General features: G+C 44.4%; 1 protein-coding gene and 1 long non-coding RNA gene across 4 annotated transcripts in view; both read right to left on the reverse strand.

Annotated features, from left to right (window-relative positions):
• The window catches only part of LOC102454236 (uncharacterized), a 137527-nt gene that overhangs the window by 108625 nt on the left and 14294 nt on the right, over positions 1-14608 (reverse strand). For 2 of the 3 annotated variants that reach the window (XR_012904375.1, XR_012904376.1), the window contains exon 2: positions 9437-10093. This is a non-coding gene — a long non-coding RNA (uncharacterized LOC102454236). Of the gene's footprint in view, positions 1-9436; positions 10094-10996; positions 11062-14608 lie in introns of those variants that run through there. The other variant, XR_012904377.1, reaches the window with a different exon arrangement.
• Positions 157-3629, reverse strand: DRD5 (dopamine receptor D5). The gene has a single exon (XM_006128269.4). The coding sequence runs from the start codon at positions 2876-2878 to the stop codon at positions 1394-1396; it is 1485 nt and encodes a 494-aa protein (XP_006128331.2). The 5' UTR covers positions 2879-3629; the 3' UTR covers positions 157-1393.

The raw sequence follows: 14608 nt of genomic DNA on the forward strand, positions 1-14608 counted from the left end.
TCCGAGATTTAGACATTTATAATTTGATTTGTCTTATTTCAGCTCTAACTTTAAGAATTGGAAAATGAGCAATAATACTCCTTAAAAAAAAATCAACTGTTATTCATAAAACAAAGCCAACTCTTAAAATTGCATTTTAATATTTAATTTACTCCCTTCAATAAACTGCCAGAGAAGTAATAACTCTCTTCCATTTTCTGAGCAGATATGCATAACTATTCTAATATATTCTAAAATATTTCATTGTACATGGAATGATTGAATAGAATTAATACATTTTTCAAAATCTGTATTAAAACCTTCTAATCCTAAATCTCATTAAATAGCTTTAGCATGTTAAAAGTTTGAATTAAAGATTCATCAAAACATTAGATTTTGGTTTAAAATTCAACAGCCACACCCTCATTTGTGAGAGCTCATTGCAACTGCAAAACCTAGCAGCAACCATGGTATGACTAATTATTGACAATTTTCTTAATTATAGGAAACACATAGTTTAGTGCATAGTATCATAGGAGGATATTCTTTGCTTACCATACTCTTAAAAGCTCATTCAGGTTTAGATTTAAGATTTAATATTTTATAAGTATATTTGTTTGATATTTTAAATACAGAAAATAATGACTAATAAAAGACATCCATGACAATTAATGAGAAGGAACAAAAACAGTAGGTAACAATCTAGCTCATGTATCAAAAAAGAGCTAGTATAAAAATCAGTTTTTTCCTATGTGCACTGAATTAACTCAAACATCCTATTTCCACAGACTGTAGTTTGCTACTGAAATAAGTAACTTTAATCATTCAAGTAGAAATGCTGGAATTTGAGTATACAATGCAAATCTTCAGGCTAATGAAGGAAATATAATCTCTTGGTCATTAACATTTATTTTCATCTTCGGAACCAGGCAAGTCATCAAAGGCAATAACACTGCCTAGGAAAACATGAATTACAGAGAAGTTGTTTTGAAAGAAACAGAAATAAGTACATTTAAATAATTCACCAACAACCCAATCCTTAGCTCCAAAGGAAATTCAAACAAAACAAGAACTGAACAATCTAAGAATTTTTTAGTGACTATATCATTTCAACACCTGTTCTCTTCTCATAAGTCACAATGTTTTGAGAGCACTTTCCCTCTTCAGAGCTTTTTAAAGACATTAACTAATTGTGATAATATTGTGGCGCTGATTTAACTCCCTAGTCCTCTCTCAATTTAGGGGATGTTGAATTAAGTTAGTTTTGTCATCTCTGTGTGGCAATTTCTAAACCTTAAAAGTGCTAGATACAATTGGGGTGAACTGACTGGCCAAATTACAGCTTCGAGTCCAGGAGTCTTTTCATTCTGTGTTTATAATTTGTTGTACAATCCAGTAAAAGTAGATAAGGTATTTAATGTAAACCATTTGTGGTAAAAGGTGTTATTTTGTCTAGAGAGATCTCCCCCTCACAGTCTAGCTCACACACAGAATCTGTGGCAATCTCATGATCTGGCGAGATCTGGGACATCCTGTCAAAAGGATCATCATTGCAATCAACCACATTAGGGATCATGTTGACATAAGCAGTCACTATTTCCTTATGGAAAAGGGTGTCTTGATTGTAGGAGATGAGTTCATTGCTTATATTGACAGTCTCCACTGGAGTGCTAGAGCAAAACTCACTGCACCCTAAAAGGTTGGAGAAAACCTTCCTGAAGTCAGCATTGAAAGCATAGATGATGGGATTAAGGGATGAGTTGGCCCAACCAAACCAGACAAAAATATTAAAGGTGGTCTCACTGACACAGGGAAGGCTAGCATGTGGGTCATTAGGAGGGCTCTCACAGAAGGGAACCATGCAGTTCAGGATGAAGAAGGGCAGCCAGCAACAGACAAAGACTCCCATGATGACTGACAGGGTCTTCAAGACCTTAGTCTCTTTTCTGATGGAAGTCTTGAGGCTGGTGTGGTGGTGGCAGTCAACGTGGTTGCTCCGGCAGCTCTGTGCATGCTCAGCTGCCCTCTCCAGGGAGGAGATCCTGCGGATTTGCACTTGAGCAATACGGTAGATCCGTGTGTAAGTGACTAGCATGATGGCCACTGGGATATAAAAGCTGATCAGTGAAGAGGAGATAGCATAGGTCCTGTTGAGGCTGGAATCACAGCTCTCAGCCTGTCCTTCATGGGTCTCATTGCTGCTGGGGGTCCCCTCAGAGGGTCTCATGACTGCTGTCCAAGTGGTGCCAATCCCTTCCGCCCAGGTGGCAGTGCCAGTGCCTGTGCCTGCTGCAGCCCAGGTGGTGTCAAGTTCACCCCCACCATCAGCAACAGCCTCCCCGCCCTTATGCCAGTTAAGCTGGACCGGGATGAAGGAGATGAGGACTGACAAAGCCCAAGCCACGCTGATCATCACCAAAGCCACCCTCTGGGTCATCTTCCTCTCGTACCTGAAAGGGCTGGAGATGGCCCAGTACCTGTCCACGCTGATCACGCAGAGGTTCAGAATGGAAGCGGTGGAGCACATGATATCAAAGGCCACCCAGACATTGCAGAAAGCCCCAAAGGGCCAGTAGCCAGCCACCTCGGCCACTGCCTTCCAGGGCATCACCAGGAGGGCCACCAAGAGGTCAGAGACGGCCAAGGACACAATGAAGATGTTGGTGACCTTGCTCCTCAGGTGCCGGAAGCGGATGATGGCCACACACACCAGCACGTTGCCGAACAGCGTCCAGAGGATCAGCAGGGAGAGCAGGCTGCCAGCTACCATCTGCGCTGGGCCCGGAGCCCCGGGCGGCTCCCCAGCGCCCACTGCAGGCGGCCCAAGCTGCTGCAACAGCAGCGAAAGTGGGAGAGGCGGGGAGAGCCGAGACTGATTCTCCCCTGGAGACTGGAGCATGGCTGGGTCGCTCCCCCCGGGGCTACTACCACTTCTCCCGAGCGCCCGCCGCTTGGCCCCATTGGGTCCCCGGCCAGTCACCGCCACCGGGTTCGCTGCTGCTCGCTCCTGCTGCTCGCACCCCCACTTCCTCCCGGGCTCCGCTCAGCTGCCCGGTGCTCGCGAGTCCGCGCACCCCTGCTCCCCTGCGGGGCGGGGTCCGCTCCTGCTCTCCGCGCCGGCCGCTGCAGCCCAGCCCTGGTGCTCTCGCTGCTGGGAGGGAAGTCCCGGAGCCAGGGCGGGCTCCCGCTCAGCTCCGCGTGCTGCAGCTAAAGTGCCTGCTCCTGCCGCTCTCGCCTCCGCTCCCCAGCCCGCTGGGTTTGCTCCGGTGAGCGAGCATGCTCAGTAACCAGGGGAGCCGCTGTCCGGAGCCGCTGCCGCCTGAGCCCGATGGGGACAGCAGGAACTTTGGGGAGCGCGGCTCGGCGCAGCTGCCCGCACTGAGGGGAGGAGGACGAGCGGTGGCATTTCGGGCTCACACTCCGGGATCGGGCTGAAAACCACTGGCCGGGGGACACGGAGTGGCCGATTCCAACACAGGCAGGTTGGAGGCAGCCGGCGGCAGTGGCTGGGGAGCTCAGCCTACGTCCGGACCGGTTCTCTGAGTTTCAAGGATTACAAAATGGGTAAAAGACTCAGAGAAAACGTGCTCAAGGCCCTCGTGCTGCAGAGCGGAGGCATGAAACAGAAGGGAGTGGTTGGCGCCTGGCATGGGGTGCCTGGCACCATCCCTTTTGCCCATGTCTGCATTTAGTGTCTCCAAACAGCGAGAGGCAAGGAATAGGCAGCTAGACAAGATTAGCCAAAATATAAATTCAAATACTGCCCTTAACAGAGACATGAAGCAGATCATTCTCTACATCTCTATATTGGGTTTGGCTAGTCCTAAGTATAGGAAGTTACGTCTTTATTCCTGCAAAAGTAGGTTGTTTATAGTCTCGCTGAATTACTTTCAGTTGTGTAAAGCCTATATGTTTTTGCAAGATCAGAAGCTCGACGGTAAGTGATTTTTATTCAGACCGTTTTTAATTTAAAATTAAAGCTGAGAACTCCTTGGTTCTCTAATAAGAACAGAAAAGACAAGATTTAATAGATCTAATATTAAGTCAAAGCAGAATTTTAAGGGGATTTTTAGAAAAGAAAGCCATACTAGTTTAGCGAGTCTCTAGAAATAAAAATAAGGGGAAGCACAGGTCCCATACTCTCTTCAAGATGATCCGAAGAAACTGCAATTATTTTAATACAAAATAAAATTTGTCATTGAAACCGAACCAACACTTCATAGACGGAGAAGCTTTTTTATTTCAGTGACCAAAGAAAAGATGCTGAATGATGCTTTCATGAAAAGTGTGCTTCTCTTACTACACTTACAAAGATGGTGAGCCTGAAAGTAGTTATCAAATTTGCACATTTGGTTAATACCAGTTATCCCACATGAAATGTTTTAAATCCATACAAACATATCCACTGTCACTACAGAATCAGTAGTTCAGCTACAATAGTGGGCGCGCTGTGAGAGTCAGTAAAAAAAAAAGTCTCCAACAAAATGTTAGTAGGGTTGCTCTGTGCCCTAGTGGAACTGAAGTTAACACACTCCAGGTTTTAAAATATTCTTCACTGATAATTTCCCATATTGGAAATTCTAGCAGCCACAAGAAATGGAGATCAGACACCACAAAAGATTGGTGCTAAAATGATCTAATCAAACCAAGAAAAAAGCTACATAAATGAAGGTAATGTTAACGGTCCCCTACATGGGTCCACTCACAAGGGTAGAGAAGTGTAGTTCTTTGGGTCAAGGTTTGTGGTGTACATTTCAAAAGCTTCTCCCATCCTATGAGTCATATGTAAGATCTCCCCCACAGCCAGAGAGCATATTACTGGGACATACATCAGACTAGGTGCCCTGCACCAATGTTCCCTCAGTTTTTCCATCCTGGGGTGGAATACATTTTATGTGCACTGAGGATTATGCAGATGTGCACCACCAATAGAAACACATGCTGTTCCATGTGATCAGCTGAGGGCACTCTGCTAATCAGCTGGGCACCACATGAAACTCTGCTGGGCAGTTACCCAAGTGCTCAGCTGACTGGGAACACTGCTCTGCACCCACTAAAGACCATAAGCATGAGGGAGCTCATAGGAACTCATGTAGAAAAAGCAGCTGGAAAGAAGAGCCTCAATGATTCTGGCTCTTTTCCTTCAGTGGAGATTTGGGGAACTGGGCTGGTGAACAGAAAAGAGCTGGAATCAGAGGTCATCTACAGGCCCAGCTCCTCCTCTCTCTCTGAGCCCTGTATGGATACAAAAATTAGTTTTTGCAGTTGCAGATAGAGATCAGAGGATAGCTGCATCCACATATGTGGATACCCACAAATATAAAATGGATATCTACAGATTTCCAGGGCTCCACTCATCCCTGATTTCTGGTAAGTCTCCCTAGCTATGTCTACACTACAAGGTTTTTTGCACAAAAACGTCTGTTCTTGCGCAAAAACTGGTGGAGCGTCCACACCTCAAGCATGTTTTTTTCCCCCCTTGCGCAAAAATTGACAGAACAGAGGGCTTTTGCTGGTAGTTATTCCTCTCCCTACGAGGAATAACTCCTTTTTGCGCTACAGCTCTCGCACAAAAAGGCAGGTGTGGAAGCTCCAGAGGGGTATTTGCACAAGAACCCCTATCAGAAAAAACACAGGTGCTCTGATGGCCATTCTGTGAATGGCCATCAGAGCTTTCTTGCACAAGAATGTCCATGCAGTGTGGATGCTCTCTTGCGCAAAAGCACATCACTTTTGCAATGTGCTTTGAGGTCTGGACACACTTTTGCACACAAAATTTTTGTGCAATAACTCTTCTGCAAAAGGCTTCTTGCACAAAAACCCTGCAGTGTAGACTAAGCCCCTGAGGCCTGCCAATGGGGGACAAAAGGGGCAATTGCCTAAAGGCCTGGGAGCCACCAGCCACAGCAGCCAGGAGCCATGGGCCCTCTTAAGTTACCTGGATGGGCTGCAGAGCTCCTAGGCACGTGCAGGAAAATACTGGCAGCTAAGGCATCTGGGTGGGTATGAGGAAGCCCAGGCTGTGCCAACAGCTTACTGGGTACCAGTCAATGCAGCTAGCAGTTCACTGGACACCAGCCAACACAGGAACAGCACCAGCCAAATGTCAGACCAAACACATCTGCATAGGCACGGTTTATGTGTTCATGGTGGTCCATTGACTTTTCTGCCGTGAGGCCCAGAATTGCAGTCGATGTGTCTAATCTCCCTATTTGTCTAGCTCTGGAAGTCTGAAATTAGGAGTCTCAAGAAAAACAGAAGACTTAACAGCTCTGCCAAATTAATGGATTAATTTCAGGAAGTTATTAGTTCCCCTCCCCCAAGCAGAAAGAGTCCATAATAAACTCAGTTATTTTGCAGACAAATAAAATTTTAAATTGGCTATGCTACTACAAATGCCTCTCAAAGCAGGCTATGCCAAGTTACAAATGATGACTATAAACAAACACCACAAGTATTTTAGCACTTGGTCCCACCATGAGTGCAGGAGACTGGACTTGATGACCTCTTGGATTCCTTCCAGTTCTATTATTCTGTTATGTGAATGCTATTGGAGATGGGGTAGGTTTAGAAGTTATCATAAAAATTAAAATTACTCAGAAAAAAAGTTAGATGTCTTCAAGTCACCAGGGCCTGATGAAAAGCATCCTAGACTACTCAAGGCACTGGATAGAGGAGGTAGCTGAACCTTCAGCTATCTTTTTTGAAGAGTCATGAAGTCAGGAGAGATTCCAGAAGACTGGAAAAGGGCAAATATAGTGCCTATTGATAAAAAAGGGAAATAAGAACAACGCAGGAAACTACAGACCAGTAAGTTTAACTTCTGTGCCAGGGAAGATAATGGAGCAAGTAATTAAGGAATTAATCTGCAAACACCTGGAAGATAAGGTGATAGGTAACAGCCAGCATGGATTTGTAAACAACAAATCCCGTCAAGCCAATCTGATAGCTTTCTGAGATAGGATAACAAGTCTTGTGAATAAGGGAGAAGCGGTGGATGTGGTATACCTAGACTTGATATGGTCTCGCATGACCCTATTAATGCAACCTAGATGGGGCTACTATTGGATGGATGCATAACCATTTTCAGAGTATCAGAGGGGTAGCCGTGTTAGTCTGAATCTGCATGCATCTGACGAAGTGGGTCTTTGCTCACGAAAGCTTATGCTCCAACACTTTGGTTAGTCTGTAAGTTGCCACAGGACTCCTCGCCATTTTCAGAGTGTAGTTATTAACGGTTCACAATCATGCTGGAAGGGCATAACAAGTGGGGTTCCACAGGGGTCTGTTTTGGAACCAGTTCTGTTCAACATTTTCATCAACAACATAGATGATGGCATAGAGTATGATTATTAAGTTTGCAGATGATACCAAGCTGGGAGAGGTTGCAAGTGCTTTGGAGGATAGGTCAAAATTCAGAATGATCTGGACAAACTAGAGAAATGGTCTGAGGTAAACAGTATGAAGTTTAATAAGGACAAATGTAAAGTACTCCACTTAAGAAGGAACATATCAGTTTCACACATACAGAATGGAAAGCGACCATTTAGGAAGGAGTACAGCAGAAAAAGCTACCTACGGGTCATAGTGGACCACAAGCAAAATACGAGTCAGTGTGACACTGTTGCCAAAAAGCAAACATGATTCATTAACAAGAGTGTTATGAGCAAGACACGAGAAGTCATTCTTCCATTCTACTCTGCACTGATTAGGCCTCAGTTGGAATAGTGTGTCCAGTTCTGGGCACCATATTTCAAAAAAAGATGTGGAAAAATTGGAGGTCTAGAGAAGAGCAACAGAAATGATAAGTCTAGAGCTATGAGGGAAGACTGAAAGAACTGGGTTTGTTTAGTTTAGAAAAGACTCGGGACATGATAGCAGTTTTCAAGTATCTAAAAGGGTGTTACAAGGAGGAAGGAGAAAAATTGTTGTCCGTGGCCTCTGATGATAGGACAAGAAGCAATGGGTTTAAATTGCATCAAGGGGGGCTTAGGGCGAATATTAGGAGAAAACTTCCTAACCATCGGGGTGGTTAAACACTGGAATAAACTGTAGGGAGATTGTGAAATCTCCAATGATGGCAATTTAGGAGCAGGTTAGATAAACATCTGTCAGAGGTGATCTAGACTTGGTCCTGCCATGAGAACAGGGGACTGGACTTGATAATCTCTTGTGGTCCCTTCCAGTTCTGTCACGTATGTAGGACAAAACTAGAAACTAAAAAGCACAAAATGAGATTCAATTAGCTAAAGACAAAGAGTGACAAGAAAACATTCTAGAAATACATTAAAAGCAACAGGAAGACCTGAGTACAAGGTAGGCCCAATGAGGAGTGGGGATGAGGGAGGGGAAAAAAAAATCAATAAAGCAGTTTGGAATTGCCAAAAGTTCAAAAATGATTTGTGTTTCAGTTTTCACCAGAGGGGTTACTAGTGATTGGACATCTAATCATGAATGCCAATGAAAACGACTTAGGATGAGAGGCAAGAATAGGGAAAGAATGTTAAAAGTTACTTAGACAAGATGTATGTCTTCAGGCCCTGGTGACCTGAAGACATTTATCCTGGAATATTCGAGGAGCTGAGTGAGCTATTAGCAATTATCTTCAAAAAGTCATAGAAGATGGGAGAGATTCCAGAGGACTTTGAAAGGGCAAATATAGAACCAATCTATGAGATGGGAAACAAGGACAAGATGAGAAATTACAGGCCAGATATCTTAACTTCAATACAGAGAAATATTATGGTGCAAATAATTAAGCAATCAATTTGCAAGCACATAATGTAGTAAGGTGGTGTAAAGGGTCCAGGTCAGCGGGAGGCCATGTCACCCCCCCAGAGTGCCCTGCAAGAGGGAAACCGCAGCGCCACAGTTGCCACACAGCCCGCCCCAGCCCAGCAACAATCCAAAGGCCATGCCCTCGGTCAGGGCAGGCACCAAACAAGCAGTCCAAACAGTCAGCAACTCAAGCCTCCCAGCAGGCTGCAAGGCAGCCAACAAGGCCCAGCCTTCAGCCCAGGCAGAGCCGTAGACCAACAGTCAAAGGCCCAGCCCAGGGCACAGCCTGGGCAATCAGTTTACAAGGCCTAGCCCTGGATCAGGGCAGGGCAGACAGACAAACGTTTAACACAAGCAGTTCAACAACAGTTACAGGGTAAAGCTCCAGCCAGGTCCCAGCAAGGTGATGGTCGGGTCTCCTTGCTGGCGAAGAGCAGACAAGCGCAGGGGTTTTGCCCCCACATGGGGAACCTGCCACCCAAGGGGAAGGGTGGCAGGGGGGATGCAGGCCCACCAACTCCACTGCATCCCAGCCCAGAGCCCTGACAGTGGCAGCCCAGCAGCCACTGGGTTGGCAGGGCTCCAGACTGCAACACACTGCCCACCCAACCTCCATCTCTTCAGCCACCCTGCATTTGGCTGTCCCTGGGCTGTTTCCCAGTTCCCCCTGGGGACCTACCTAGCTCAGGCACTGCTCCCTGGGGTCAGCTGGGGATGGAGGTGCTGGCAGTGTGTCCATGGGTTCTGGCTCCAGCTCAGGCAGGGGCCCAGGTGGACTGGTCCAGTCATCGGGGCTTGGAGGTCTCAGCATGTCTTCAGGACATGGCAGCGGTTTCAGCAGCCTGGGCCAGTACTCTTGTTGGATGCAGCATGGCTGGACCCTTCACTGTAGGAACTAGGGCTAGGCATCTGGCCTGTTCAGCTGCCAGGCTTCAACCGAGCTCTCAGCTCTTAAAATCTTAGTCCTGCCTTCCTGCAGGTGGAGCTAGGTGAGGCTGGATCCTCCCACCAAGGTGTCTTAGAGGGCCCTTCCTCTTTAGGGTAGGAGGGAGGCCGTGTTGCTGTTTCAGACTCATTACAGATGGAATTAACAGTCACTATGGATTTGTCAAAATCCAACTTCTAGCAGGTAATTTTCAATGGCAGCCAGCTGGGACAGCAACAGCTTGATGATTACTGTTGTTACAGGAGCTGATAACATATCATATGTTTCCAGAGTCTGAGATTAGGATAAATATCTTCAGCACTTAGATAGTGGTAACCTATCTTCTCTGTTCCCCGCATCAATTTACAAAGAGATCTCTTTTCATGGGTCCGTTAAGGTTGAGGCTGTTACCTGCAAAGAGATAGGTGACTATAGAAGATAAAGAAATACAAATATACAAAATGGCTTTTGTGCCTCTCCCTTGAATCATGGTGTCCTTTTTTGCTCTGTTAAAATTATGATTCTCATGCAGCTGAGAGATTGGAAGCAATGGAATTAGACTCCTTCAGAGAGAAAAGAGTTTGTGCACCTCTTGGTTCGGGAAATTTGTCTAGTCCTTCATATTCCTTAATGTAGCAAAGCCTGCATCCATTTCAGAAGAGCAGTACAGAAAAATATGTACTTAAAAATACAGGGATCAGACAAGTGGTATAGCCAATCAAATGTATACATACTAGCACCTGAGAAATCACTAAACACCAGTAGGGCAGTTAATATCTATTCTGTCTGGAGTTAAAATGTAAAAGGATTACATCAAGTAGTACTCCATCCAGCACAGATTCAAAAGCAAGAAAGAAAAATTATATGAAAATTAGTTGGGAGCCGTAATATATTAGTTTGTCTCCTATTCAAAGACTTTAGGCATCTGCTTAACTTTAAGCATATGTTTAAAGTCCATTCTTCAACTTTAGCACATGCTTAACTAAGTGCTATATATATGCTTAATTCCATTGATTTCTCTGCTCTGAAAGGGACGTCAATCTCAGAGGTGACCTCAGTGTTGATCCTCCCAGAAGGATGTAAGACAACCCAACCGTTCAGAATGTATATTTGTAACATGCAAATATTTGTAACACAGCTGGAGTGATTAAGTTTCAACATGAACAACAGAACTCAAGTTCTGTTCATTGTTTCATATTGTATTGTTTGCACCCCATAAACTCCATGGTTCCCAGTCCAGCCACTTTGTACTATTCTGGAAAAACAAAGCAGACAAAGTTGCTCTGAAGGACAGCCAAAAAAAAAAAAAGTCACCCCAGTGAAGGAGTATCCATGTTGGTGTAAAGCCTTTGAGGCAGCTTTACGCCACCCCTTTTTACCCCCTGCCTAGGAAGGTGACTATGGCAGTCTGGATGCAGTCCAGATCAGTGAAGTGTTGTCCCCAAGGCTACAGGGCATGGATGACCTCACAATACTCTAACAGTAAATCAAGTTAGTAATTATAATAGCAATCAGCCTGCAGGTCACACCATGAGTGTCAGTATAGCCACAATCCCAGTTCAGCAGCTCAGACCCTGACAGCCTATGGAGCAGCACACCAGTCACACTTCAGCAGTTTTAGTTATTACATCCAATTTACACACTCATAGTCCCAGATTCCCCATTCCTCTTCCCCCCTCCCCCCCCCCCCACCCCACCCCAGTGTGTTCTTCACTGTCCAAGCCCACTGATATTTTAGGTCCATTGTAGCAAATTATAGTTAAACTTGTTTTATTAATCAAAATGAATCCAGTGTTGTAAAATGTTTGGTACTGCCAATTAAGTTAGACAAAGAAATATACTTGCATTTAAAATCTAAGGCATTGAAGTCAGAAATGATTATGAGAGAAAAGATAAAAATGTTTTCTAGTATTAACATTTGAACTAGACTTGGTCCAACGTGAAGTCCTTAACCCGTGTTCTCAGGAACATTGCTGACAGAATTCTCAAGTCAGGATCTGACCCCAAAGTCTGAAGAGCTGCTTTGATTTGTTTCCTTTAGGTGATAGTCTAAGCAAGAGAGATGGAAAGAATATCTGGGGTGCTTTTGCTCTTCACTTCTATAGTCCAATCTCCCTTTGACATTTGGATCTCTCTCTTTTCTTGTGTATGCAGAAATGCAGATTTGCCTTGTCTTTTTGTTGTCTTGAGGAATTTGTTTACTAGTTTCATATACAGTACATTGAAGGTAACCATGCATTCCTTTGTTCAAGATAGACCTGCTTAATTAGGGGTATGTGGGTTTGAATGTGCAGTAACATTCAGGGGCCATTCATAACTGAATATAATTTTTCTATACAGATTTCACTAGCAAGTTATTAGTTTTCAAATAAACCTCACAAGGCATTTTTTTTTTTTTACAAAGAGAAAAATGGTGCATCAGGTGTATTAACAGGGTGCAATTGGGCTTAACAGCTTATCACACAGAGAGAGAGAGAGAGAGAGAGAGGTGTGCCTGAGTCATGAGGGCAAGTAGTGCAGGAGAGGGGGAGTCAGAGCATATAGTGCTCCCCCTGATTTTCAGTTGCCCCTATTAGATCATTGCAGTGGGCATAACGTAGACTTAGGCTGTTCTAAGTACTGAACCAGAAAATAAGACACTTTTTCTAAACTGTCCAAGTAGTTAGATTTTCTATCTTAGTGTTGCTCCACTTTTCATGGACTTGCCTATCCTAGGACTAAATTTTACAGTTTAGGATTTATTATTGGGCTCTAATCTTGTTTCAGATAAGGTGTTAGTTTCAAGAATCAGCAATTGTGTATTCTGAACCAAGCAATAACCATTCTCCAGCTTCTTCTTCAATTTGCTTTACAAATCAAATGATTCTTTGAAATCAATAAGGCTTCTCTGACTACATTCAAACAGCAGAAAGAAAACATTAGAAAAATCTTTTGACAACTACCACATTGGTTTAAGGAAGCGCTCTCAGTACTGCTAGCGAAACATCAAGCCAAATTGTTTTTAAGATGATGGACATGTGTCTCAGCATTCTGAACACCCCCTCCCCCAGGCAGAGCTCGGTTGCGCTAGTGTGATAAAAGACTAACACATGCATATACCCTTGGCCATCCCCCAAATAGCATGTACCTACCTATTCGGGGTTAGGAATATCAACTTGGGTACTGCACAGATGCTGCCTGGGGCAATACATTAAACAGTGTATTTGGATGTGCAAGTCACTTGTATATGCACACAACCCATAAGAAAATGAGAATGGCTATACTGGGTCAGACCTAAAATCCATCTAGCTCAGTATCCTATCCTCAGATAGCAGCCAATGCCAGGTGTCCTAGAGTAGTGGTCACCAACCAGTAGATCGGAATCTACTGGTTGATCTTGGAGCCTCTGACAGGTGATCCTGACTAGTTTGGCTGAGAGGCTATCAAGTGCCAGCACTTCAGCTGCCCCTCCCCCCACCGCTGCTCATCTCCTGCCCTTTGCCTTGGAGCTGCCTCTCACCCCACTGCACCACCACCCAGGAGCCACAAGCAGTGCCCAGCTGCAGCCCACATCCCAAATGACTACCCTAGTCATGAACCCTCTCCTGCACTCTAAGTCCCTGCCCTAGCCCCGAGCACCCCTGCATCCAAACGCCCTCCCAGAGCCTGCACCTAGAATCCCCTCCTACATTTCAACTGCCTGCCCCAAGAGCAGCTCAGAGCCCCTCCCCTCCAGATCCCATAATCCAAAACCAGAGCCTGCACCACAACCCTCTGCCCCAGCCTGAAGAAAATGAGGGAGAATGGGCAAGAGAGGGAGGATGGAGTGAGCAGAGGCGGGGCCTCAGAAGGAGTAGGAAGGAGGCAGGGCAACAGTATTTATATTTAAGGTAGATCTTGGATTGCATTTAAATTCAAAGAGTGATCTCATGCTCAGAAAGGTTAGAGACCACTGTCCTAGAGGGAATGAACAGAACAGGTAATCATCAAGTGATCCCTCCCCTGTCACCCATTCCCAGCTTCTGACAGAGACTAGGGACACCATTCCAGCTAATAGCTATTGATGGATCTGTCCTTCATGACGTTAACAGGGTTCAAAAAAGAACTAGATAAAGTGCTGGTCTTCGCAATATCCTCTAGCAAGGAGTTCCACAGGTTGACTGTGTGTAGCATAAAGAAATACTTCATTTTGTTTTCAACCTACCTATTAATTTAATTTTCATTTGATGACCTCTAGCTCATTATTGCTTATTCACTTTTCTCCACACTAGTCATAGGTTTATAGACCTCTATCATATCCCCCATAATCTCTTTTCTAAAATGAAAAGCCCTAGTCTTTTTAATCTCTCTTCATATGGTAGCAGTTTCAAGCCTCTAATAACTTGTTGCCCTTTTCTGAATCTTTTCCAATGCCAAGATATCTTTGAGATGAAGTGAATATTGCACACAGTATTCAAGATGTGGGTGTACCATGGATTTATACAGAGGAAATAAGGTTGGCTTATTCTCTAGCCCCTTTTTAATGATTCCTAACATTCTGTTTGCACATTGAACGTGTTGGATTGAAAATTGTATTCTTTTCATGTTTGTAATTTAGGTTTAGTAATGTAGGGTAATATATAGAAACATATTTAATATTGTAGTTAGTCAAACCCTTTAGTTAAGTATATATCTCCTATATTTCCTTGTTCTAAAGTGTAGTGAGTAAAGAGACAGAGTTTTGGTATTATGTCTGTGTTAATGAGACTAGAGGGATGTTGAAGGCTAAGGCCCTAATTGTTTCATTTACAGTGCCTTGTTGCTTTGCCCAATGCAGATATTGATGTTATGCTCCTCCTTGAGAAGTCCTTGTAAAAGATTGTTTGTGTGTGAAAGAGGCATGTATGTGTCAAGATAAAGGTGCAAAAGTTATTGCTCAGAACCAGATGGCTGAAGAAGGAGGGGTGC

Source organism: Pelodiscus sinensis, chromosome 5 (assembly GCF_049634645.1).
Source record: "Pelodiscus sinensis isolate JC-2024 chromosome 5, ASM4963464v1, whole genome shotgun sequence".
Lineage (NCBI taxonomy): Eukaryota > Metazoa > Chordata > Testudines > Trionychidae > Pelodiscus > Pelodiscus sinensis.

Excerpts from the sequence above, each read along its gene's own strand:
- DRD5 (XM_006128269.4), bottom strand. The coding sequence starts at position 2,878 with ATGCTCCAGTCTCCAGGGGAGAATCAGTCTCGGCTCTCCCCGCCTCTC.